The sequence below is a fragment of the Amblyomma maculatum genome, chromosome 1, assembly GCF_055883805.1.
Source record: "Amblyomma maculatum isolate TAMU_Amacu chromosome 1, ASM5588380v1, whole genome shotgun sequence".
Classification (NCBI taxonomy): domain Eukaryota; kingdom Metazoa; phylum Arthropoda; class Arachnida; order Ixodida; family Ixodidae; genus Amblyomma; species Amblyomma maculatum.
The window spans coordinates 182,681,199-182,709,119 of NC_139344.1; the positions used below are offsets into that span (position 1 = coordinate 182,681,199).

Consider the following 27,921-nt stretch of genomic DNA (forward strand, 5'->3'; position numbering starts at 1 on the left):
AACATGGCCGAGGAACTTGAGTTCTGTATACCCGAAGTGGCATTTCTGAGGCTTCAGCGTGAGATCAGCAGAACGGAGGGCTTCCAGGACAGCTCGAAGGCGTTCGAGGTGTTGATCAAATGTTTCGGAAAAAACAACTACATCGTCTAAGTACACAAGACAGATCTGCCACTTGAGGCCAGTGAGGACGGTGTCCATCATCCTTTGGAATGTAGCTGGGGCAGAGCACAATCCAAATGGGAGTACTTTGAATTCATATAGGCCATCTGGAGTGACAAATGCGGTTTTTTCTCGGTCTCTTTCGTCTACTTCGATTTGCCAATAGCCGCTTTTTAAATCAATAGATGAAAAATACTTCGCACGTCGCAATCTGTCCAGTGAGTCATCGATGCGCGGCAACGGGTATACATCTTTCTTTGTCACATTATTCAATTTCCGATAGTCGACGCAAAATCGAAGAGTGCCGTCTTTCTTTTTGACAAGGACTACTGGTGAAGACCACGGACTTTGTGAAGGCTGCACAACACCATCATCCAGCATCTCCTGAACTTGCGTCTGGATCACTTCTCGTTCTTTGGCAGACACACGATAAGGCTGCTGTCGTATTGGGCGAGCGTCGTCATAAGTAATGATGCGATGTTGTGTGATGGGCGTTTGACGAACCTTCGAGGAAGAAGCAAAGCAGTGCTTGAAGTCTAGCAGCAGTTGCTCTAAAGCCCGCCGTTTCTCCTTGGACAAGTGACAGTTAATGTCGATGTTGTCAAGAGATGGCTCGTTAGTTTCTACTGCCGTGGATGCAAAACAGACCGGATCGTGCGCAACATGGTCAGCAAAAGCGATAGCAGTCCCCGGGAACAAGTGTCGGTACTCATTAGAAAAATTTGTGACAAGGAGTGCAGCCCGGCCATTGTGAAACGACAATAAACTTCGGGGAGCGCAAATGCCATGAGCAAGCAGGAGTGTATGGTTCGCCTCCGCTACAGCATCACCGGTACGGAAATCGTCACAGGTAACTTCCACAAGAGCACTGCTTCGCGGCGGCAGCGAGACGCTCTCAGCGGAAACACGAAGTGCGTTATTGCAAGGACTGCTACTATCTTGTTCGGTAGATTGTCCCATCGAAAACGTGACGAGTCTATTTCGCAGGTCGATAACTGCTCCGTACTCCCGCAGAAAGTCAATGCCGAGGATAAGGTCATGGGAGCAGTCACTTAAAACAACGCAACTAACGACGAACGTACGTCCGTTAATCTGAATGCGAGCCGTGCACATCCCCTTTGGAGTAACTATATGACCGCCGGCGGTTCGAAGGCACACACCTGGCCAAGCAGTGAGCACCTTCCTCAAAACAGTCGCCATGCGACCACTCAAAATTGAATAATCGGCACCGGTGTCCACTAAAGCATTGACCGTAGTGCGACCGTCTAAAATAACCGGAATGTCCAGAGAAACGCTTTTTGCTTCCCTGGGTGACGGTATCAGCAGCTCGCGGTCGGATCGAAGCGGCGACGACGGGAGGTCTTCAACGCAGCGACTACCAGCGGCCTCGCCCCCGAAGGTCGCTGTTTTCAGTTTTCCCGACCAGGGCTAGAGGAGCGGCCTTGGTCCTCTCGCGAGGAACCGTGAGTGAACGAGGAGGAGCGCCTTGGCGAAGGGGAGCGGGGCTGACGCTGCGAACGAGATGAACGCTGCTCCGCCAGGTACTCCTCAATAACTCGGGGTCGTTGACCAAACCGGGGAGGAGGCGAGTCGATGCGGAAGCCGTGGAGACCGAGGCGTCGATACGGACAATCCCGGTAGAGATGTCCTGGTTCACCGCAGTGGAAGCAAAGCGGACGGCGGTCAGGCGTGCGCCAAATGTCGGCTTTGCGTCGGGGCAGCGGGCGATTGTCGAAGTTCTGCACTGGCTGCACCGAGGGCAGCGGAACTGTAGGTGACGCGAGAATGGGCGGTGGTGAAGGGGGAGCCTGACTCTGCAGAACTTCCGCATATGTGGGACGATTGTCGGTCCCCGACAGCAATGGCGGGCTCGGAACTACAGGCGAAAGAGGGCTCTTGAGTGCCTGCCGCACCTCCTCCCGCACTATAGCAGAAACGGAAGATGGCGATTGCTGCAGAGGGCTCCAGAACTTGCTTAGTTCTTCGCGCACGACGCTGCGAATCAGTTCGCGCAATGCATCGGGATGCCGCTCTGAAGATGCAAATGATTCCGCGGTTGTGCGTGTATGAAAAGGTCGGTCATAAGCCACGGCACGTTGGTGTAGCACCTTTTCCATTGTGGTGGCCTCCGCAAGGAATCCGTTTACAGTCGAGGGTGGGTTTCGCACAAGGCCTGCGAACAACTGCTCTTTCAAACCCTGCATCAAGTGCCTGACCTTTTTGTCCTCGGACATGGCGGGATCGGCTCGCCTGAAGAGGCGCGTCATGTCCTCGACGTATGCTTGGACACTCTCATTCGGCCTTTGGATGCGAGAGTGAATGGCACGTTCTGCATGCTCGCGACGATCTGCGCTAGTGTAAGCCTCGAGCAGTTGACGACGGAATTCCCGCCACGAAGTTAAAGTTTGCTCTCGGTTCTCGTACCAGATACGGGCGCCGTCCTCAAGGCTGAAGTAGACGTTCCTTAGTTTGGCAGCATCGTCCCACTGGTTGAATGCAGCGACACGTTCAAACTGAAGGAACCAGTCCTCCACATCCTCAAAGAGGTCCCCATGGAAAGTCTTCGGTACCCGAGGGGCCTGCAAGGTGTAGTTACAGGCCGGTGCGAGGCCCGTCACCTGCTGCGCAGGAGCACTAGATGTCATGGCGGTGGGTGCTGGCTGAAACTCCGGAGACAGTCCCTGGAGCCGTCGACTGGAGCGATGCACGGGGGTGTCCAATGGTACAGGGCTGGCGCGACGTCTTGTAGATGGAGATTCTTGCATAGGCGATCGTTTTTCCCAGCAGCTCCACCAGAATGTCACGTACACGGTGACTAAGGATACCAATGATAGCAGGGGGTAGCCCAGACACAAGAACACAGCAGCACAGACGCAAACGTGCAAGCGACACTTTGTCGTCCTCTTCAACTTCGTCCTCCTTTCACACCTCAGTCATGCGCCACCTGGCAACGCTAGGTGGCAATATATTTTATTTTTGCAATAAAGCAGTAATAAAGATATCAAAATGGTTTCTTAGATTCGATACTTCGGCTTGTTCTACTCCGCACATGCGCAGTAGCGCCAAGCAGGAGGGGGCACCACATAGCACGACGGCTGCTCCCCGAAAGCGCGGAGGGCCGGTCCGTCGTAGTGTGATGACGTAGACACGAAGGAGAGGAGGATATGGAGAGGCCTTAGCTAGTCTAGAGGGTGTTGGTTTGGCCCCACGACACCAACGGAACTGATGATCAGCGGATGGTCGCCCGATCTGTTTTGGTCGGATCGGAGGCCGAGCGAGAACTTGACACCCAATGAGTAAACGGCTTGAACGGCTGCGATTGTCTGTAGCTTTCATAAAAATGAAAACACACGGCGTAACCTTGGCCAGAGATGTTAGTCTGTGCCAGACTACCGTATTTGCACGATTCTAACGCGCACCTTTTTTTCCGAAAATAAGTGTTCTAAAATACATGCGCGTTACTATCTGACTCAAAACAAAACAAAAAAAACCTCCAAACCGAAACCTACATCTCAAAAACCAAAACGAAGCAGCTCAATGAACGATAGCCAGCCGCATTGACATCGGTATCAGCAAGCCGTTTTTAGCCGGATCTATCCATGAGCGGATCCAGCGTTTCGATCGGCATTTTTTCTCAAACGTTCCGTTATGCTGATGTGCCCAGAAGCTGCATTGGGATACGTGCATTCAGCCTCACAGCACAGGGACAAGATGGAGAGGCAACAACGCTTCCATTACGAGGCGTCGAGCGGAAAGTAATCCTGTTAGCAGAAAAAGAGGGGAACCAGGCAGCGTACCGTGCATTAGATGTCTCAGAGACATGCGTTCGCGATGACCATTTGTGGTCGGTGGACAGTGAAAAAGAGCTGTCTTCCGACTCTGACGGCGAGTAGACTATGATATTTCCATCTCGTGGTTGTGTTCGTGTGTTCCAATTTGTGTTCTTGAGTTCGATTAAATGTTTTAAGCAACTTTCAGATGCTTGTTGACTGCGTTATTCAGTGCGCGGTACAATCTGCGCCAAGTTATTTTTGTGGTGGTTTCCGGGCCTTAAATATTACTGCGCGTTACAGTCAGGGGCGCGTTAGAATCGTGCAAATACGGTACTGACTCGTTCCGCGAAGAGTAGACCTAGCGCAAGTATGCGGGGTTCGGGTCTAGAGTTTCGGCGATTACGGAGCGCACATTCACAAGCTTTAGCGGTTGATTGTGGCCATCGAGTGTAGTTCTGGCAATAGTGATTCCAAATCGACGACTGCTTACATCTCAAAGCACGCGCACGTTGAGTGGGAAGCGTCGATGTGACCCTGTCTGGCTAGCGCAGCCGGCAGCTGTCGGTGCCGCTTATGAGTAAATATGTTGGGAGCGCAGTTGTAATCCGCGAATTGGCGCTTTCCTGTGGGAGTTTAGGGCTCACACTAAATACTAAATGGTGTATGCTTACTGTGTTTACGTTGAAACACTCGCGAGACGTCATTTGGATTCGGAGTCGGTCGCAGTTGCGCGCACGGCTGCGATGTAGGCGAGACGCGGAGACGGCGGCAGATGGGAGGCTCTTGTTCTGTGTGGGCAGTGAAGCACATTCGAATTGCGCTGGATTTTGCGATGATTGGACTGAAGCGGCGGTGACTGCGCATGCTTTCGTGCGCTGGCCGTGGCCAAACTGAACATAGTTTTGTAAAAAAAAAAATGCTTTACCAGCTGAAAATAATTAAGTTTGACTAACACGCTCATATAACAGCAAGTCAAGGGGTACCGCCGCGTTCAAAAGTTTTGTCTGCTTTTGTTATGTTGCAAGGTATGCTCTTACGTCAAAGTATGCTTGTTTGGGATTTCCTCTTAGTTTTGAACTGAAAGAGCGGCTAGCAGTAGCTCAGTTCAGCAATAGGCAAAACAACACTAACCCCTTCTCCATTTCGCCGCGCACACGGCGGAAGGAAACGTTGGACATGCGCCTTTCTACACGCGAAGCGTTTTGTTGCTAAACAAGCTAACTCTCAAAACGTAAGAACAATATGCTTCTGATTGTATGCTTTAATAATACAGCATAAAGCCATTGATTTCGGCCTCCTCGACAATCTCTTGATGAAGCCCAAAACAAGTCCGAGAATCACTAAGGTCGCATATTACAGTGAAGGCTTATCAAAGAAAAAAGAATACGCGAATAAAATATTTTTCCTGAAGAAGAAGAAAAAAAAAAAAAAAGCTGGCCACCGTCCACGGTGTGCATGCAAGAGCGCAGCAAACACCGCGAATAGCAGACGACATGGGGAGGAGATCTCGTGACGTCAATGGTTAATGGTTGCCAGACCAGAAAGCTGCTTTCGATATTAACAGTAAAAATTCATTTTTAAACTATCTACTGAACCGAATGAGCTCAAATTTCGTGGATTTATAATTTAATGTGTGTGAAGTGAAATGCAATAATCAGTTTATGCTCACATATTAGATGTCGTGACCCCTTTAAATGTTGCCAGGGCCAGTTTCCAGTGGCGGCCTGTCCAGTGGAGCCAGAAATTCTTAGCACCCCCCGCTGTGCACAGTCTGACTGTCACCGTGGTCAGTTGCTCCGCAGCCGCTGGTGACTGAGGGCCGGGGTTTTTTAGGACTAATCAGGGGAGGTTGCTGCCAGGTACTGCACCAGGGTGGCCAACTCCTGTTCTTGTGAGGGAGTGCACTGCCGGAGGTGTTCACCAACATCAGTCGCAGTCCAATATGCAATTCCATCGACATGCGAATTTTTTTTTTAATCCGGTGGAGAATTGTGTAGCACTGGGATTCGAACCGCGGTTCTCTGGAATGTGGGGCGGATGTTCTACCGCTACGCCACCGCTGCAGCTTAAGATCATCACAAGCCGCAAGAAGAATTAGACGTGATATTCCATGTTCGTGTGATCCTAATCGAACGCATAGAAGTTGTGCTGTGAGTTCCATTCACCTGCAGTACTGCCCGTGCATATGTTCGTACAGAAAAGGACACAAAAGCTGCTTTGAAGGTAAAACTGCAGTTACCTCAATTGAGAGGTCACTCCAGTGCGATAATGCCGAAACAGGCCTAGGCTTGTGAAGTAGCTTTTCTTTATTTTCACTTTCGTGAGTTTCAACGAGTGACTCTTTATCACCGGTCCTGGAAAGCGAGTAAACACCGTTAGGATCCGGGCAAAGTCACTCAGCGTTATTTCTCAGATTATTAAATTTTCTCTTTCAAGGTCATTAAGATCCTGACCAGCCAATTAAATATCCACATACGGCCTAGTTCTGGCTGAGTGGGATATTTAAATATGGTATATATTCAGTTCAGTTCAGGCGTTCAGTCGTGTCCGACTCTTCGTGACCCTATGGACCATGTCACGCCACGCTTTCCGGTCTCTCACTATCTTCTTAACATCACATAGCTTCATCTGCAATGCCTCGAGAATGCCATCTAACCATCGCGTTCGCTGCCTACCCCTTCTCCGGCGACCCTCAACCTTTCCCAACATCAAATCTTTCTCCAGCGAATCCTCTCTTCTCATCAGATGACCAAAGTAGCTGAGCTTTAACTTTAGAATTTGACCCTCCAATGAGCAGTCAGGGTTTATGGTCGACAATATCGACTGATTTGATCTTCTGGCAGTCCAAGGAACTCTTAAGAGTCTTCGCCAGCACCACAATTCAAACGCGTCAATTCTTCGGCGGTCAGCCTTTTTCACAGTCCAACTCTCGCATCCATACATCACAACTGGAAAGACCATAGCACGGGTTATACGGATCTTGGTTGGCAGACTAATGTCTCTGCTCTTTACTAGGCGGTCAAGGCTAACCATTGCTCTCTTTCCCAGAAGCAGGCGTCTCCTAATTTCATGGCTGCAGTCTCCTTCCGAGGTAATCTTGGCGCCCAAGAACAGAAAATCTGTCACAGCAGCTTCCACTTCTTGTCCATTGATGCTCCAGGACTTGATAGAGCAAGACGCCATGATCTTCGTCTTTTTAATGTTCAGTTTAAGCCCAAACTTCTCACTCTCTTCTTGTACGCGCATCAGAAGTCTCTTGAGTTCCACTTCACTTTCTGCCATTAAAGTGGTATCATCCGCATATCTAAGGTTGTTGATACGTTTTCCAGCAATCTTCACTCCAGCTGAAGACTCGTCCAGACCGGCCTTCCTCATGATGCACTCTGCATATAGGTTAAATAGGCAGGGCGACAGTATGCAGCCTTGCCTCACCCCTTTCTCAATCGGAAACCAATCAGTAAGACCATGCCCAGTTCTGACTGTGGCCTCTTGCCCTTCATAAAGGTTCCTGAGGAGACAGATGAGGTGAATTGGAACTCCCATCTCTTGGAGAGCTTGCCACAATCTGCTGTGATCTACGCAGTCAAACGCTTTCGCATAATCAATAAAGCAGAAGTAAATGGGTTTCTGGAACTCTCTTGCTTTTTCCATGATCCAGCGAAGGTTGGCAATTTGGTCTCTAGTTCCTCTGCCCTTGCGAAACCCAGCTTGCACGTCCGGAAGCTCCCGATCCACATACTGCTGCAGCCTACCTTGCAGGATTTTTAACATCACCTTGCTAGCATGCGAAATAAGCGCGATCGTGCGGTAGTTGGAACAATCTTTGGCACTGCCTTTCTTTGGAATGGGGATGTAAACTGACCTCCTCCAATCCTGTGGCCACTGCAGGGTTGTCCAAATCTTTTGACATGTATGCAGTGTGTTAACAGCGTCGTGGTTGAGGTTTTGAAGCAACTCAGCTGGAATACCATCAATTCCGCTAGCTTTGTTCTTAGCAAGGCTGGCTAAGGCCCATTCAACTTCACTCTTCAGGATGCCCGGCTCGAGATCAGTAATCACAACCGTCCTATGTTGGGTTTGCACATCCGGGTCCTTCTTGTACAGTTCTTCTGTGTATTCCTGCCACCTCTTCTTTATCTCTGAGGCTTCAGTGAGGTCCTTGCCTCGTTTGTCCTTTATCACGCCCAGCTTAGCACAGAAGCTTCCTTTGATACCTTTGATTGTCTTATACAGAGCCCTTGTGTTCCTTAATTGGCTGTTGTCCTCAACTGCTTGACACTGTATGTTCAGGAAGGCATTCTTATTTCTCCTTGCTATTTTCTGAAAATCCGCATTGAGAACCTTGTATATTTCTCTTTCCCCCATACCTTTTGCCATCCTCCTTTCCTCAGCTATTTGCAAAGCCTCTTCAGATAACCAGTTTGCTTTTTTGCATTTCTTTTGCTTTGGAACTACCTTAGTAGCAACTTCTTGTATTATATCACGAACATCAGTCCACATCTCTTCGGGCTCTTTGTCTTCTAGATCTAATTTTTGAAATCGATTCCTCACTTCCACAGCATATTCTAATGGAATCTGATCCAGATCATACCTGAAAGGCCTTCTAGTTTTCTGCGTTTTCCTCAATCGAAGCTTAATTTTGGCAACAAGAAGCTGATGATCGGTGCCACAATCGGCCCCAGGCCTTGTTTTTACTGCTTGTATAGCGCTTCTCCATCTCTGCCGGCGAAGAATATAATCGATCTGATTCCTGTACAGACCGTCCGGTGAAATCCATGTGTACAGGCGCCTCTTGTGCTGTTGAAAATGAGTATTCGCTATGGTCAGGTTGTTTTCTTGACAGAACTCTACTAGCCTCTGCCCAGCTTCATTTGGCTCACCAAGACCGAACTTGCCTGTAATTCCGGATATTTCTTCACTCCCGACCTTAGCATTCCAGTCTCCTATGAGGAAAACGACGTCTGATGATGGGGTGCGGTCTAAAAGGCATTGTAAGTCCGCATAAAATCTCTCAACGTCAGCTTCTTCAGCAGCAGTGGTCGGTGCATAGACTTGGATAACTGTTATGTTGAAAGGATGACCTTGGATCCGAAGTGAAATCATTCGGTCGTTTTTGGGGTTGTACCCTAGCACTGCTTTGCCCATTCTTCTGTTTACTATGAGAGCGACCCCATTCCTTCTCTTGGATTCGTGCCCACAATAAAAGACATAATGGTCGCCGGAGTTAAATTCTCCCATTCCGGTCCACTTGAGCTCGCTGATACCCAAGATATCAATGTTCAATCTGTCCATTTCTCGCTTGACGATATCCAGTTTACCTTGCGTCATAGAAGTTACATTCCATGTTGCTATGTGATATATCTCCTTGCAACATCGGACTTTCCGGTCGCTTCCCGACACATCCACAACTGAGCGTCCTTTTGGCTTTAGCCCAGCCGCTTCATTCGTCCTGGAGCTACTAGGAATCGCCCTTTGTTCATCCCCAGTAACATGTGGGACGCCTTCCAACCTGGGGGGCTCATCTTCTATAGGCAGTGATTAGTCCTCCCTGATTATAGCCTACTTAAATATCCCGCTGAGCCTGAACCAATATATATATATATATATAGTCGAATTAGTCTAAATCTGAAGAGGGAAGGAAACAGTAAGAAAGAAGTCCAGCAACGAATTAGCGGTTAGGGGGAGGGCAAAAGAGTTAAGGATTTCGCTACAGAATAGATATTCAGCTCTAAACAGGGATGATAACATTTAACTAGAAGCAATGAGCAGTAATGTCAGAGATATCATTACTGAGTCCGCTGTAGAAGTAGGCAGTAGGATAGTCAGAGAAGATACCGGTTATGTGTTTAAGGAGACCAAAGAATTGGTTACGAAACGCCAAAGTATGAAAGCTTCCAACCCAACAGACCAGATAGAACTGGGAATAGATATTCACCTCTAAACAGGGATGATAAGATTTAACTGGAAGCAATGAGCAATAATGTCAGAGATATCATTACTGAGTCCGCTGTAGAAGTAGGCAGTAGGATAGTCAGAGTAGATACCGGTTATGTGTCTAAGGAGACCAAAGAATTGATTACGAAACGCCAAAGTATGAAAGCTTCCAACCCAACAGACCAGATAAAACTGGCAGTGATATTAAAGCTAATCATTAAGTGTAAAGTAGCCGATATAAGGAAGTATAACATGGAGAAATTTGAGCATGCTATAAAGCATGGGTGAAGCCTAAAAATGGTGAGGAAATTGGGCATAGGCAAAAATCAGATATATGCGCTAAGGAACAGGGTGGACAATGTCATCACAAATATGGACAAGATGGTCAAAGTAGCCGAGGAGTTATGTACTGATCTATAGAGTAGCCAAAGTAGTCAGGATAATAATGAAATTGGCAGTAGGAAAAAGTAGGCAGACGTTTCACCAGTGACGAAGGAAGAGGTGAAGAAAGCTTTAGAAACTATGAAAAAGAGGGAAAGCAGCTGGAGAGAACCAGGTAACTGCAGATTTGTTGAAAGACTGGGGGATATTGTGCAAGGAAAACTGGCCACCCTGTGTACGCAATGCCTGGTGTCATCGACGGCACCAGAACCATGGAAGAACGCAAACAGTATACGAAAAAGCTGAGTCAAACCTCGCCGTTCATGCAGGCATTGCGAAATCAGGATATAGGCGAGCCATATGTGAAGGTGTTGGAGGGTAGATATATAATGGCTGCACTGCAACCATTGTTCTGCATAAAGAAAGTAACAAAATTCCCATAAATGAAGGTGTTAGGCAGAGAGAGACGATCTCCTCAGTATATTCACAGCTTGCTTAAAGGAAGTATTCAGAGACTTGGAATGGGAGCAGTTAAGGATAAGGGTAGATGGAGAATACCTCAATAATGTGCGATTCGCTGATACATTGCCTTACTAAGTAACTCGGGATGAACTGCAAAGAATGATTGATGACCTAGATAGTTAGAGCACAATGGTAGGTATAAAGATTAATATGCAGAGGACTATGGTAATGTTCAACAGCCTCAGGAAGGAACAGCAGTTTACGTTAGGTAGCGAAGTACTGGAAGTAATAGGCGAATATGTCTACTTAGCACAGGTAGTAACCGCAGATACGGACCATGGAAGGGAAATATCAAGGAGACTATTGGGATGGAGTGCATTTGGCATGTGCTCTCAGATTATGACTAGCAGCTTACTGGTATCGCTGAAGAGGAAAATTAACAGCCTCGGGAGGAACAGCAATTTATGTTAGGTAGTGATGCATTGGAATTAGTAGGCGAATATGTCTACTTAGGACGGGTAGTAACCATTGATCCGGACCATGAAAGGGAAATAACAAGAAGAATAAAATTGGAATGAAGCGCATTTGGCAAGTACTTGCAGAATATGACTAGCAGCTTACCGGTATCGCTCAAGAGGAAAGTATCAACGGTTGCATCTTACCTGTACTCACCTATAGGGCTCAAACATGGAGGCTAACGAAAATCATTCTATTTAAGTTGAGGACAACGCAGAGGGCTATGAAACAAAAAAACGGTAGGGGTAATGTTAAGAGATAAGAAGCGTGAAGAGGGAGTCAGAGAAATAACTCATTACTAACATAAGTATGGGCAGGACATGTAGTGCGAAGAGAGGGTAACCGATGGCCGCTTAGGGTAACAAACTGTATTCCAAGGGAAGGAAAGCATACCAGAGGGCGACAGAAAGTTATGTGGGCTAAAGCCCCTCTATCTGGAAAGTAGCGAAACTCTCCTCCCTTCGGCTGCTTTCCTCCTCAATTCTCCTCCGATTCCACTCTCCCACCGGCGGGAGCGCTGCGCACGGCACGCTGAACCTGCCTGCGCTCGAGGGGCGCCGCGGAAGGGTCAATGATAGTGAATGGCGGGGGCTTTTTGTGCTGCCTTTTAAAGCGTTCTTTTAAATCTGCTTTGCACAGGTAACTACTAATCGATTTGAAAATGCTATGTTTGATTTTAGCGGCACATATTGTTCGCAATAACAAAGAAGGAAGGAGAAGACATGCTCAAAACGGCAAGAAATGTTTGCACTCAGCATCGCGCTCGGGTACTCTGAAGCATCAAGAACGGGAAATAAACTGAGCAGGCAATTATGGTGTCATCTGTGTTGGGTGACAGATAGATGACCCTGAATGAGAGCCAATGGCCCCTTCAGAAATCTTCTGCATCTTTGCGCGTGAGCGGCAAACCGGCGAATTCTAACATCGATCGCTTCTGACTAACCTATAAGCAAAAGCGTCGATTGTTGTATGCTTTCATTTTCAAATCACATCTGTAAGAAAACGATGAAGCAGTGTTCCTACAGCTGCTAATCAGAGGCAGTGTAGGTGAAAAAAGTGGCTTTTATTTCTTCACAAAATCAATTGATCGGCAAAGTGACTCAGGTAAAATAGGGTCTTATTTTATTGTCACAATACTGGTTTGCTTTAAAGGTCGTAAGATGTGGCGCATACAAAATACACAGTTCCAAATACAGAAGAAATGTAGCGATAAACACTGTGTTGCACATTGGAACCAAGTAGCATCTTTGATTTTACTGACACAGCACTGGTCGCTTTGAAAAGGGTCCTAAGACTGGCGCAGGCACATTAATTGAAAACACACATTTTCAAATAAAAATAAATGCACAGAAAAACACTCTTAGACAATTGGAAGATGCTGAGAAACCTTAACGAAATGATAAGATATGAAAACGAAGTGCAAGCAAATAATTTTCGTAGAAACATTTTTCACACACGCTACAATCCAATTTTAATTTCGATGATTATAAGCTTCAGATATGCACGAGAATATCTTTAAAAAATGCAAGCAGTTACCAGAAATTTTGAACAATTTACAGATTCATTCAGGCGGCAGGCAAAATATTAATTGTATGGATATTTTCAAACCACAACTTTCACAAATGTTTCAAATTAATAAAACATGAAATTACGAATGCATACTGTCACGGAATCTGAGCTGCAGCGACCTGCATGCCTACGCTTTTGCTACCGCATTTACTACTAGTCACTGGAGATATTTTGGAGGCTTCATCTCGGACAAAAATCTGGATCCGTACTTTCACGAAAGCACTCACAATCTCTTTTACAACATCGTGGCAGGCTGGGAAGCAAGATACCAATGAAATGCTATCTTTTATCCGGGTCTGCAGTTGTGCAGTGCTGATTGAATTTTTGAGGAGACCCTCTTTGTTACTGCGGAAAAAGTTCTCAGCAATTTTTACAGTTTCGATTACGGCTGGCGATGGGTTCGTCAGTGACATGTGAGACTGTGAAAAAATCTTCAATTCAATTAACCTTGCCAGTGCCGTGTTGGTAATCAGCGAAGCGCGGCAGTCGTTCTGTTCTACTATTCTATGTTCTGTTTCTGTTCTACTATTCTATGTTCTGTTTCATTTCTACTTGAACACTGAAACGCGCAGCAGCACGGCATCGCGTGCACGAAACTGCACGCGCGCGAGCCACAGGAACGGTACGACGAGGCAGTTTAATGGCGGCAGCGAGAAAATAAAAAACAAGCAAAACAAGATTTTGTGCGCGTTGATGACGTATGGTGACGTGTTTGTCACGTCAGGGGGCCCGGCAGCCAACGACGAACCAGAAAACCCGCCCTCACTCTCTCTTTGAAGAGGGGAGCGTAGAGGGGCGAGGAGGAAAGCGCCAGGAGAGGGAAGCGGCGGCAAAGATCTTACAATTTCGCTACTTTCCAGAGATAGAGGGGCTTTAATGTGGGCGGATAAGGTTAACATGGTAGCAGGGGTCAAGTCTGGCCATATATATATATATATATATATATATATATGGTTGAGGTCTTCGCCCTGCAGTGGGTATACAGTCAAACCCGGTTATAACGAACTGCGTAATTCAACGCAATTTGTTCGCTATATAAAGTATTTCGCTATAACCAAACCCGTTTATAACGAACTTCAGTACCAAATTCGTTATACACGATGTCCAGACAGCGCAGCGAAAACGCACTAACTAAAGAAAAACCGTGCCGCTCACCATGAATCTACAAAAGAAATTTATTGCAGATAAATGCTCACTTATTTGCAGTAGGCAGTGATCTTCGCCTGAACACTGCATTTAACTCCATCAGCGAGAATCGCACTTTCCACAAGCGACATCATTTCCACAAACTCCAGTCCGCTTCCCTGTATTCCGGAGCAGTATCGGCGCAGCAGCTCGGTAGCAGCGAGGGCGATCGTCCTCCGGCGGCGGCTCCTCGGTCTCCTCGTTCGCACCAGATGCCAGCATGTCGGCAACAATTTCCGAGTCCAACGGGCTCGCTGTCACGGCTACGTTGTCGTCAACAGTGAGAAAATCCTCCAGGGCAACTTCTTCGGGCACAGCGTCCGGAACATCAGCGAGTTCTTCCCACAGCGTGGCAACATCGCTGTCATCTTGCACAGTGCGCGCTTCACTAGCAGCTTCTGCATCCTCTCGACATAGTCCAGCATGGTGGAAGCAGTTGCGGATTGTGGATTGCGTCACGTCTTGCCAGGCACGGTTAATCATTTCTATTGCGGCCAGCAAATTAATCTTGAGCTCGTCGTTAACCCGCAATTTCACCAACAGCCGCTCAACGACGTGTTTCCTGTAGCCCAGCTTGAAAGCGCGGATGATCCTCTGATCGAGGGGCTGCAAAACCGCTGTTGCGTTCGGTGGCAGGAAACAAAGCTCGATGTTCTTGAGCGTGACGCCGCAGTGGTGCGCAGAACAGTTATCGAGGAGGAGGCAAATCTTTCGCCCGCTCGTTGCAAGTTCCTCGTCCCAGCCACGCAGCCACGCTTCGAACAACGTTCTGGTCATCCAGGCCTTAGAATTTGAGTTGTATGTGACTGGGAATGAAGTGCATCCTCGCAGGCACATAGGAGACTTGAACTTGCCTATGACAAGCGGCCGCAGCTTTGATGAACCGTCCATGTTTGTCGTGAGAAGAACGGTGACTCAGGCCTTATTCAATTTGCCGCCATGGCACTTCTCATTCTTTAGCGCCAAGGTTCTGCTCGGCAGCAGTTGCCAAAACAAGGCAGTCTCGTCGGTGTTAAAAATATTGCACGGTTCGTATCTCTCCGTGACAGCACGCCACACGTCTTGCACCCACTTTTCAGCACTCTCAGCGTCCACTGCTTGGCTTTCACCTGCAACCACCTTCCCGGTGATGGAGTAGCGGTCTTTAAATCGTTGGAGCCAACCACTGCCCGCTGTAAACCCCTCGACGTCCAGGACGAAGGCAAAATCTTTTGCCTTCTGTTGTAGCATGGGGCCAGAGACCGGCAGATTTCACGCGTGAACGTCCCAGAACCATTGGTACAGCGCTTTCTCTATTTGGTCGTAAGCCGGCTTGCGGTGGCGAAAGCCGTCACCATTTGGTCGTTCCTGTGCATTGCCTCTCATGGCCGACTGGTTTTTCAAAATGGTGCTTAGCGTGCTCCGCGGAATCTTGAAATGCGCGGCAACGTCAGACTTTTTTTCGCCGCGGCCAACGCGGCGAATTATCTCCAGTTTGTCGGAAAGCGGTAGGGCACGCCTCTGCTTCGTCGTCATCTTGCAGGATGTAGCGCCGGAATGCAAGCCAGCAGCAACGTAGGCACGTCCGGAATCGGGAGGATAGCAGCAGCACGACTTGCAAACGCGAACAAAGAAAGCTCCGAGGATGCGGGAAAGTTCGCCACTGACGCGTTCGTTGTTCGGAGGCTGCCTTCCCTTCGCCCAAACTTGAAACCAGTTCTGGCCGGTGTTGCTTCTTTCTCGAAGCGCAATAGGTCCGGAGCTGCTCGAACGTCTTTGATCACATGGTAGGCAGCTGCCGAATAGGAGCACTGCATAGAGAGGCTGGCCGATGGCGCGGATTTTAAAGGCTACTCACGCTACTCCGGGCGACGGCCGCGCATGCGTACAGGAGGGTCCCTCGTGGAAGCTGCTGTAGAGAGCCCCTCCTGCGTTTTACGGAAGCGTGGCATCGGCGCAGAAGCAGCAGAAGCACCCTAGCGGGCACGTGATGACGTATGCGCTGTGTGAGACCTTGGGAGGGGGATTGGTGACGGCTCCGTTCCCCATCTGACAACGGCATGCGCTAGAAGTATTGCGGCCCGGCAGCGTGGGCTGCCCGGAGAGAACTCGGAGGCGGCACAAAGGCCTGCCCGTTGGCGGGCGTTTGGCGACCGATCGCGCGCGCTGAGTTCGCTATATCCGATGTGTAGTTCGTTATAAAAAATACATTTTATATGCATAATGCTAGCGTAAATTCGAGTGTTCGATATAAAACATAATTCGCTCTATCCGAGTTCGTTATATTCGGGTTTGACTGTAGTCTGGCTGATATATATATATATATTAAATTGATACATTGATTGTAATGCCCCAAAGTGGATATGAGGGGTGCAACAACATAGCAGAATAAGATGACATGCATTTCAATAAAAATTTGCAAATATTGAAAAAGCTCAGCAGATCGCACAAATTTTGTTGCATGCGATCATAGAGAATGTTGCATTTGCACTCATGGTACCGTCTTTGCCAAAAGTAACCGAGCAGCCCAGCCTGCCAGCGGAGCAGACACTGGGCCGTGTGGCGGCATGGCGATCGTCGTAGAAGCCGCTGCCCCCGGCTGCGAGTGTTAAGTTTGCTGATGTAAGGCTGCTTCCTCGCCATCTTTCTTGGGATGATAAAATGTAAGCGGGTAGCAAGTGAGGCGTCCGATTTTATGCTTTTGCAGCACTGCATGCCATGGAGGATGCTGTGCACAGCTAATCTCGCTCAATGCTCATATTCAGCTTCTGCCGTGAAGCTGCACTCTTTGTTAGAATACCTTACGCGTTTAATATCAGTACACAGCTCCTGTAAGTGCAACGATTTAAATAAATAGTTGCTTGTGTCTCGTTTGTGATGTTAGCACAGTGAGATACTGTATGGGTATTGAAAACTTGTGTGGTTTATTCCGCCATTCGTAGTCTTCAATTGTGATGCCACTATGAGCTAGAGACGAAAAAAAAAAAAAAAAAATGAAGCAATAATTTTTGCTGTTTCAAGTGCGGCTATTCATGTCTATGTGATAAAGCAATATCTGCCAACATCGCATTGCGTCTGCTTGCTAGCACATACAAGTGCGAAATGTGTTTCGGGATTGGGACGCCAAACTGAATGCCTGAAATTGTTCACGGATTGCAACTGCCTCAAACATTTTAGGCCATAGAAAAGGAGTGATATAAATGCTTCCTAGTGCATGATCCCCCAGAACTCCTTGCTATTATCTTAGGACTCTATTATTACGTAAGCTGCTTACGAAGAAATTGTCCTTCTGCTTGCATTGAACCTTTTCACCCTGTTGTGGCTATGGACTTCAGCAGGGTCTGGGAATCTCAAGTTTGCAAAAGTTATCTTGCGTTGCTTTGCTTTTGAATGTCCCATTCCAACATCTTATTAGACGAGTTACTGACAGCACCACACTGCCAGCAGACAATTACCAATCAAGTGACTAGGTAATAGCGAGTAACACAAAAATTGTTCGCAGTCCAAATGTTGCGTGTCCAGATTCTGCTCATTTTCAGAACGTATAGCTATTACTATGGTCATATGCTTTCCCAATAAAGAAAAACTGTCATACTTAGAGGAAATTATTGCTGTATGGAGCTGTGAGAATGCATTCATTCATGCAGTTCGCTCATTAAACAAATAAATTGCTTGCAGGTTAATGCATGAACGTAATTACCAAAATGAAAAACATTATGCTCATTTTGTACATTACCAAATGGCGCGAAATACAGTATGTAGCAAGAGGGGCACTCTAAATAGGTGGAAATCTTTTCTTGTTCTCTCTTCCAGCTTTGCGAAGCGTCGCAACCAAGCCGGTCATCGTCACAACAGACTACTGGGAACCGCAGGAATAAGCGCATTGAGTTTTCTAAATCCATTTCCCGTTTTACTTTCCCGGCGCTCCAAACGGGCAGAAAGGCAACTGTTTGCACAGTCGTTGCAACTGCTGAAGCATTGTACTGGTATTATATGCGAAGGCATCCTAACGAAGAGTGCAGCGTCACAGGGCCAGCCAAAAACAAGCGTTGAGCAAGTATTGCTGTGCGGAGCGCCTTTCGTGAACACAGTGCTCCGAAAACACGAAAACGGATGCCGATACTCGCTTACTTTTCATCATCCTAAGAGGAGAGCAATGGAGTATGTCAACCAGCTTACACTCGCCGCTGGAGAGCAGTGATCAGCGACGGCGGCGGCTGCACCGCCGTTCGACCCCGTGCCCGCTCCGCCGGCTGGTAGGGCTGCTCGGTTACTTTTGGCAAAAACGGTACCTCTCCTATAGAGGGAAGAGAACAAAATGAGAGCATTTTTACGGGCCTTCATGTATATATTAACCTATGAATGACCTTAGGATGAAACAGACTTCAAACGTCTTTTTTTATCGAGGAGGATAAAACATGTTAGTATTCCAATAGGCGAATGCTAGTAAGGTAAAAGATCGAGTCTTATTCAATGAAGTCTTATTCAATGAAATTCTGTAACTTAACTTGTCGTTACGGTCAGCTAAAATACGATTTCTAGTTCACTCTAGTTGCCTGTATACTGTTCTTTAGAGTGAAGGTGCTTAGAGTAGCAGAAAGCCCATCAAAAGTGTCATTATATGAAAAACGTCATTCATATCATCGTCATCCTTGCATGTGCTAGCAATAGTCTCGGGAGTTGAAGTGTTGACAGTTCGCTTTTCTTATACATTGCGCTTTCTCATTTTCATTTTACTTAATCAGTCACTACAAGCGCCCACTGTAGCCGCACACTGTTGTGACCACGGAGAAAAAAGTCAATGCAGCGCTCTTTGTCATGTAATTCAAGTAGTAATCGGCTGATAAAGTGCTGAACTACTCTCCAGACATAAACCAAACCATTTCTACGCACAAGTGAAGCTTACGCTTCAGAATTTTTGCACGCGCGAACTGGTTTCGAAGGGAGCGCCACTTGGTGAGGTGTAGGCATGCTGCAGAAAATTTTTTTTGTGTGTGTTTATGCTAGTAGGTTTTGGTGATATGTTTTTGTATAAGGCCAGAAACTTCCTGTTTTCGTTCTGTCATTCTTGGCTTGGCTTGCTTGCAGTGCCAGTCACACAGGGACCACCTTCTGTTAATAGCGACGACTTCTATTTGGATGCGCTATGCTCAGAATCTGACCTGTCTTCAGAAGGTGTAGGAGATGCAGCAGGTGAAGTAGGAACACGGTACGTAACATGTCAATTCTTTTGTGTATTAAGGCTTTCTACCTTATTTTAGCCATGTTTTCCGTGACATCATTTTACTTGCTTCTACTGTCTTAGTGATAATATAGTGATACTATTAGTTTTGATACATGCAGAAATTAGTGTCAGGTGACATTTGTTACTTGATGGTTCTGCAGCTGATACTTTTGTTCCTCTCTCTGACATAAAATGCTTATGTGCATGTTCCATCACTCAGGTGTGCACTATAAGAAATACAGAATACTTTTGTGCAATATATATAGTTTATGTATAATTTTTATGTATTTGATAGCTTGAATAGAGAGATCTCTGGTTTACAAGACAGCCCTTGTGCGTCCAGTGTGCATCGCTTTTTGCAACTGATGCATTACCAATGGGGAGATGCCACCTATTGTGCAATTGCACATAAAATAATTGCCACTTTTGTGTAATTGCCCAGAAAAGAAGCATAACTGCTTGCTTTTATTTAAGGAAAAGGAAATGGCAGCTTTGCAGGCAGGAAATTTTTATGGCACAATGACTGAAAATTGAGACAGGCAGTAATGCCTAGTGTTTATTATGTTTATTATGATACTTCTTGCTAGATGATTTTGGTGAATGATTTTATGATACTTCTAGCTAGATGATTTTGGTGAATGATTTTTGGGTATCATTTTTTTTTTTTAGGCCTCAAAATTTGCACTTTCGTGGAAATAAGTATAGCAGTAAATATGTCGAATTTCTTCCTATTCTGATAGATGTGGGCAGCTAGCAGTAGTATGGTGTGTACAGCCCACGACCTCCTTTATAAACTTTCGGCCTGCTCACTGTCGCCACCCTAACGTCAGCGCGCGGACCTAAAACCTTATGTGGAGAGACCAAAGCTGCCGCCAGGTTCCACCTGAACTGACCTCCACCAGCAGATGACGCATTGTCACGCACAACGGTCCTGGCTCAGTGCTGTGGGCATTCTTCTGTTTGTTTTTCATGCTTGTAGCACATAGATTGAGCGATTTACGGGGTTTAACATCTCAAAGCGAGTCTCTGGCCATGAGAAGCACCGTAGGGGACGGCACCGAAATACTCACAGCTCAGGTACACGTGCGATTTTGCAGTGGGAATGCACAGATATGAACGCCAGCCAGGCAAAAATACAGCGCATGACATGGAGAATGCAACCCTTATATCCCTTTTCTTTCTCTTCATGTTGTGCAGTGACGCCTCGCTGTCTGCTGCAAAAAAAAAATCATAATAATTAGAGGGTCTCTTAGAAGTCTGTTAAGAGGAGAATAGAGAAAGCCTACCCTTCCTCTCCTATCATTTGCTTGTCATCGTTTTCCTCTTATCTGCATTCGTTGCAGTGCTGCATATAATAATGGGTTTACACTAAAGGAAAGGTGCAGTATCTGTTGCACTTTCTCCGACAAGTGTGAGTTTGGATGGTTGCTCCTGTCGCGTGGCGTTCATTGACGCGTGCTAAGTGTGGGATTGCAGATGGCAAGAACGCTAGACAAAACACATCTTGTGGAGTATGGCAGATCATTCGCACAACTCTAGCGCACGGGATTTCATTCCATGTGATAGTTGATGCATTGATCTTGAGAACTGATGTTTCTACAGCAAATAACATATACAAACAACATGCATGGTTGCCCGTCTAAGTAATTTAAATTTACTACCTGCTCTTTCCCCCTGTCTAAACTTTACCTTTATTAAGATTGCCTTTATCATCCTGTCCACAAGGGAAGACAAAAGCGAGCGGAAGGAGCGGCCTTGTTTTATATCACATTGGACGAAAATGTGCGACACAACTATCAGTGTACTATGTGCTACACAGACTATTCACGCCAACAATATTTTAAAAATGACCCCTAACACAGTATTATTTCTCGCTGTTAAAGTAATGTTTGAGCGTGGATGAGGCTTTGCTGGCATTAAAATTGCAGTGTATCTTGCATCATCGATGTTCTCGCAGTTTTAGATAAAAACGTGGATACAGTTAGCTTTACTTAAATCAGCAACTCTTGTGGGCTCTACTGATCTATGGGAATGTTATGTAGAAATCCTAGCTTAATTTAGTATGACATGTTGATATTGCTCCCACAAAAATCTTGTGCAGAAAAACCAGTTTCGTTGGACTTCCATATTAGACAAGTATTCAGGTTGAACATTTTTAGACCCATGCATGCAAGCAGTGTTGACAGTGTGAATACAGTTTTATAGAGCAATTTTCTGCAAGTTTCATTTATATTTTATATTTGGTTGTACCCCAATTGAGGATAGCTGTCCTCTGTTGCACTTCGTAAACCAACGGGATTGGAGTTTAGTATGATGAGACCTGATTGAATTCTCCTTTAAACAGTGCCAGATGTGTATTGATTGGATTCATTTCGTACCTATAATAATCGAAATTTGCTGTGTGACTCTAATGTTACCATATGCTCTCTTGAAAGATTGCTATGCATCAACTTCAAATAACTTTTGTTCTGTTCTGGCTGCAGCAAGGAAAGACTAAAGCAGACCAATGAAAGGGTTCTTCAGTGCATTAGGGGAGGAAAAGTGAATGTAAGTAGAAATAGTACACGTGAATGCATTTTAGTACTAGTACAAAATTGCCATGATAGTTTACTTATAAAATTGCAGAGCCATTTGTTGGGTGTGATGAACAAAACGGTGCCCAGTGAGCGTCACAACCTGTACTACAGCAACAGCAGTGACCAGGTGCAACTCAAGCACTGGCCATGGTTTGGGCCTATTGACGATTTGCCAGAGGTGAAAAAGTTTTTATTTCACAGCTCTGCAGTGCTTTTCTGTCAAGTCTGAAAGGTGTTGTAAGTAGTATTGTATGTTTAGTCAAAACTGCACATGTCTCATCAGTTTTTATCTTGTGTTTGGCGCAGCATAGCTTTATCCGCTTTTGCACCATAAAACCCAACCTAACATATCATAACAAACTGCATATGTCCAGCTTGCAAAAATGTCTACGAGTTGGATATAATGGGCAGTTTGATATAAAAGCAGTAAATTTAATGAAAAAAAAATATTTCTATGATGGCCGCTTACGCTGCACATGCAAATAACTGAGTGAAATAAGCATCTTCATTGCTTTGGGGAGAGCACGTTTTTAACTGAGACCATATTATTTTATCGGTAAACCGTGTGAAGCACACGAAGCATGTCGAAGCGCTTAGCACGAGATCTTGCGTCAAAGGTGTCTTTGTAATTCACGACATCTGCAAGGATGTCTTGGTCTGCTAGCTCACCTGAGGTCTCAACATTGACATCCGCAGAGATAAGTTTTCTTGTTGCTGCACTATGTCAAATAGTGCCACGAAATTCATGCAGTTGGGTCTACAATGACCTTGAAGTGTCTTCATTGAGCTCTAGGTAGAACGAGAGGAAGAAGATGGTTTACACGGTATGAAGGAGCACTGAACAAGGTAAGGGGGGTACGCCTCAGTTCGCAGGTCGAGCCAATGTTTCGACAAGTCCACTTGTCGAAATATTGGCTCGACCTGCGAACTGAGGCGTACCCCCCTTACCTTGTTCAGTGCTCCTTCATATCATTGAGCTCTGTGGCAAAGAAAATACTCCATCTACTCTGGGAAAGCATAGACCAGAATGTCGGAAGCAGTTCTGCATAGTTTGGTTTTCACATCATTCCACAACTCGTCCAGCATATACATGGGTGCATCGGAGGTCAATTTTTAAAGTTCTTCTAGTCAGGTTTTGTAGGAGCCCCTTCCATCAGACATATCCTATAACTGGCCTTCGCCATGCAGATTTTTCCTTACTGACATAGTGTTTAATAACAGAAAGCAAGCTTCATTGGTGCTGAAACTGGCACTCCAGCAGTGGGTAGAGCAGTTGCCCACAAGGAGGGAGACATTGTGACCTTGGTTAACTAGGTTGTCATTTCAAGACTACAGCTACTTAACAAAAAGTTCGCAGATCATTCACACTTGTTGGTTGGACCTGTGCATCACCTCAAACGAAAGTGTGTTCTGCAAGCATCACGAAGACTTGATTTTTGCAGTCATGAATGGTTGAATCTTTGCTGAGCCATCCGTGTTGATGATGAGCAACACCAGCATGGTAATTTCCCCGTCATGTTGTTGTCATGGCATGTTAGCATCTTGCTCAGAAGCGTCTGCCAAATTAACGCCGTTTCAGCGTATTGTTTGGAAGCATGTACCAAAACACAGCTTCATCTGCGTAGGAAATATCACTCTGTTGGTAGCTCATTATGGCGATGACGCGCAAGTTTCTTCAGTCTACTTGTTCACAGGGTCGGTATCCACAGCACTGTTCTCAACAGTGATTGCCTTGCCGATAACTTCGGGGAGTTCTTTAATCCATTCTATTCCAGAGATGGTGATTGTTCAACGATGAAAGGGACAAAGTGTGAAAAGACTGTTCACTGGAAAAAACTATTGCTAGCAGCAAATACAGTGGAGACCGCTTATAACATAAGTTGCGGGAGTTGCAAAAATCTGTGCTGTTAGCGGTACCGCGTTATATCCAAAACATCGCGTTTTTAGGTTCGTCGCATGTGAAATGGGTAACCTATCTTCTAAACACTATTTATTGCACATTTCACACACACACACACAAACTCAGCATGAACAATGTTTATCTCACGAGTGCATTACCAGCGGAAGAATGCGGTGATGTTCATCTGGCGGTGTGTTTTCACTACACTCCGAACGATCTCATCTTCAACAAATCTTAAATACTGAAGCGTTTATCTCACGAGTGCATTACCAGTGGAAGAATGCGGTGATTTTCATCTGGCGGAGTGTTTTCACTACACTCCGAACGATCTCATCTTCAACAAATCTTAAACACTGAAGCGCCTTGTCGTGCAAGCTGTTTCTCACGCTGTTTCTCGAAGCCATCTCAAGAGTGCTGCGTCTTCATACTTCGACGCACAAATTCTCTTTCGTGACAGCGAAGAAGAATCTTGCTGCAGTTGCTGCCGCACCTTTTTCCGATTCTTGTAAATTAATTGTCAACTCGGTTGTGTCTGATAGGCCGTACTGTGCCGCCACCGACACTTTCTTCAGCCCTCTCTCGACGTCCTTTATAACACATTCCTTGGTTTCGAGCAACGTTAATAAAACCAAGATCGGTTGCCAAACTATATCCGGGTTCTGCATGCTGCTGAATCGGCGCCTCAATTTTATGCAAGGTGGCGCAGCCGTCGAACTCTGCTCGAGGTCGCCGTCGAAACGCAAGCAGACGCCGCGGGACTGGCCATCCGATGGAGCATGTAGCTTTTGGCTATGTTAAATTAACTGGCGTCCCAAATGCCGCACTTGCCGTTATTTACGCTAAAGAAAAAAGTTAAGTCTGAACCCCGTGTAGCGACCATGCTACAAAACTCTGCTGAAGCAACTTGAGCTGTACAGGTGATCGCTGCTCAGTCAACGCTGGCTGACTTGGGCGACGGTCATCTTGAATGGAATGTGGTTGTACGAGCTTCATCCCCGAAGTGGTATATATGAGACATTTACACTAAAAGCGCAGGTCAGATTATCGCAAAGCTCATCATAAAGTCACTAATAAGCTTAGGTCATTTACCCCTCTCAATTCTTTTCCATTGATAACATGAGTGCACGTCATCAGTATATCTTAATGAAAATGAAAGGTCGAAAACATGTTATTTGACAGAAAGCTTTCTGTCAACATGCGGAATCGCGCGATCCCATGCCGCACGGAGGCCCGCATAACGTGGTGCTGAGAACAAATGCCTCACAGTTTTGTTGCTCCTCTAACCGCTCGCACAGCCCAGCACGCAGCTCGCCGGCTTGACCATTATAAACTCTGTATGCAAGCATAGGCAGCACAAACAACGGTCACTACAGCAACCGCGTCGCGAGCACACTGCACTTAATGCTGCGCCACCCATCGGACTGGCTGGATCCTGATTCGACTGCAGCGCCAGTGACGGCGGTGCCGCGAAACAGCTCCCAGTTTGGCAACTGACCCTATTTCTATTAACGTTGGTTTCATGCATGCCGCTTTTTCACGCCGTTGAAGACACCGACGCCATGGTGGCAGTAGCATACAGCACAACGCAAGTCACGACGGACGCAACAAAAGGACTGGCTGGTCGGGGAAAAAAAAAAACAGCTGCACTACTACTTCTACCCTGCACTCCGTGCCGCGCACGCACAGATTGGGCGCTGCCAGCGTGACGTACGCGCCTGCCTTCCTTCGGGTATTTCGGGGTTGCTTTCTCCCTCTCTCTTTTCGTTGCGTGCGTACGCCCAAGCGCCACTGCTCTCCACTGCAGACTGCGCTCCCTCAAAGGGCGCAGAGTGCGCCCTTCAACCTCCCAAAAACTGCGCTATAACCGGTATTCTGGTTCGCGCGCTTGCGTATTACGTGGTCTGCGTATACATTGAGTTCTATGGTATGAATACCAGTGGTCAGAAAAACTCGTGTTACAACCGCTTCTGCGCTAAAAGCGGTTACATTATAAGTGGTCTCCACTGTAATATATGGTGCCATGTGATTAGCCCCTGTTTTAGTTAGCAGTTTCTATGGTAGATTGCAATACAGTGGAGACGGGTTTCTTGCATGAGAGTATTTTACATACAGCTGGATCCGGCTGCAATGAAATTCACAGGACCTGCGAATAATTTTACTCAGTGTGAGACTCCTGAAACTAGACTAGGACATTAACAGACTGGTTTGGTTACTAGTGACCATTAATTTCGAAAAGTTCTGTTGGAGCCGAAACATTTCATCTTTCTTTTGGTTGGTGCCGTTAATTTTTCATCTTGTTGCAGTCTGAGCAGACCGGTTTAAGATGAATTCTTGATTTCGAAAAACAAATCCTTTACGCGGACTACAAAATGCATTAATTTTTTTTTATTCTCCACTTGTGTTGTAAAAGCAACTCCAATTTTGTCTAGTGGAAGTTCATACTTATACTGTGCTGCATGTCAGCATTTCAACATTGTCTGTGCACACAACATAACATCCACATCAAATTGGTGCTTCAGATATTTAGCACATAATGAAAATGGACAGGTGGTGCATTATTCGTGACCATGTGCCTGATGGCAGCGATTAATAATTATATTTTATTAATGATGCGTTACTCATTGGTGCGCACACTCCCAGGCACCCCAGAGCACGTGGGGATAACTTTTCTGGTCGTAAAGGAGATGCCCTTGACTTGCGTGGCATGCTCAGCCGGAATTAGGCTCCTTGTAGTGACAGAAGGGGGTGACCGTTTGGTGCCCAGCCATTGCCGGTTCAAGCCACAGAATGTGTTGCAGTTAGAGTGAGCAGTCAAAAGAAACTTCATACAGCAAGACACTGTACAGAGGAATTCACAATAGAGGTTAGAACACACAGACAGTGTTCACAAAAGGTCAATGCAAAGCATGCAAGTAAAAGAGGCTTTCAACAACACAGAAGCATCACAACAGCACACAGCACACGAGACAGTCACAAAAAATAAACTCTAAATTGTTCACTGGTAATGTCATGCAGTGGCCGTCCTGAAGACTGACGCTGCTCCCTCGGAAACCAGTGGGCTTGCCGAACAGCGGGTTGACCCAAGGAGCTGAGCAGTAGCACTTATGACTCACTGCAGCACTTATTAGCTTCACGAAGCAACATGTCCTCAATGTATAGGGTGTGCCATGTCTGTTTGTTATACAGCATCAAGGCCGGCACGCACATACTCATAGCTTTGATAGCACAAGTGTCCTCTCTCCCTCCCGTTGAGCCGCGCATCGTCATTGGTCATGTGTGGCCTAACCTTCGGGAATGCATGAACAGCTTCTCTGCTGGATGAGTCATCGCTGCCACCAAGTGATGGATGAGGCGGCGGTGATGCTGATGCACGCAAGGTTACGCACTCTCCACTCGTAAAAAATAGAGATTTCTTCATTGTTCTTGGCACATCTATGTGATGCCACGCACGCTTCCTTCGTGCCACACCAGCTTAACAAGAATGTGCGCCGATTTCATCACACCTTACTAGAACTGCCGTTCTTTGCACTGAATGCGCGACGGAGTGCTTAGCCACTGCTTTTCATGAAAGGTCTAATGTTGTTACTTTCAGGTTAGTAACTGATTGGTTTCCAATTGAGAAAGGAGTGAGGCAAGGCTGCATACTGTCGCCCTGCCTATTTAACCTATATGCAGAGTGCATCATGAGGAAGGCCGGTCTGGACGAGTCTTCAGCTGGAGTGAAGATTGCTGGAAAACGTATCAACAACCTTAGATATGCGGATGATACCACTTTAATGGCAGAAAGTGAAGTGGAACTCAAGAGACTTCTGATGCGCGTACAAGAAGAGAGTGAGAAGTTTGGGCTTAAACTGAACATTAAAAAGACAAAGATCATGGCGTCTTGCCCTATCAAGTCCTGGAGAATCAAGGGACAAGAAGTGGAAGCTGTGACAGATTTTCTCTTCTTGGGCTCCAAGGTTACCTCGGAAGGAGACTGCAGCCATGAAATTAGGAGACGCCTGCTTCTGGGAAAGAGAGCAATGGCTAGCCTTGACCGCCTAGTAAAGAGCAGAGACACTAGTCTGCCAACCAAGATCCGTATAACTCGTGCTATGGTCTTTCCAGTTGTGATGTATGGATGTGAGAGTTGGACTGTAAAAAAGGCTGACCGCCGAAGAATTGACGCGTTTGAATTGTGGTGCTGGCGAAGACTCTTGAGAGTTCCTTGGACTGCCAGAAGATCAAATCAGTCGATATTGTCGACCATAAACCCTGACTGCT

General features: G+C 46.4%; 1 protein-coding gene across 1 annotated transcript in view; it reads left to right on the forward strand.

Moving 5' to 3' along the window:
- LOC146205064 (uncharacterized) overlaps nt 1–27,921 on the forward strand; it is a 120,698-nt gene that overhangs the window by 71,882 nt on the left and 20,895 nt on the right. The window contains exons 9-11 of the mRNA XM_084589749.1: nt 19,047–19,167; nt 21,666–21,729; nt 21,808–21,936. Coding sequence (XP_084445875.1) covers nt 19,047–19,167; nt 21,666–21,729; nt 21,808–21,936 — 314 coding nt within the window. The remainder of the gene's footprint in view (nt 1–19,046; nt 19,168–21,665; nt 21,730–21,807; nt 21,937–27,921) is intronic.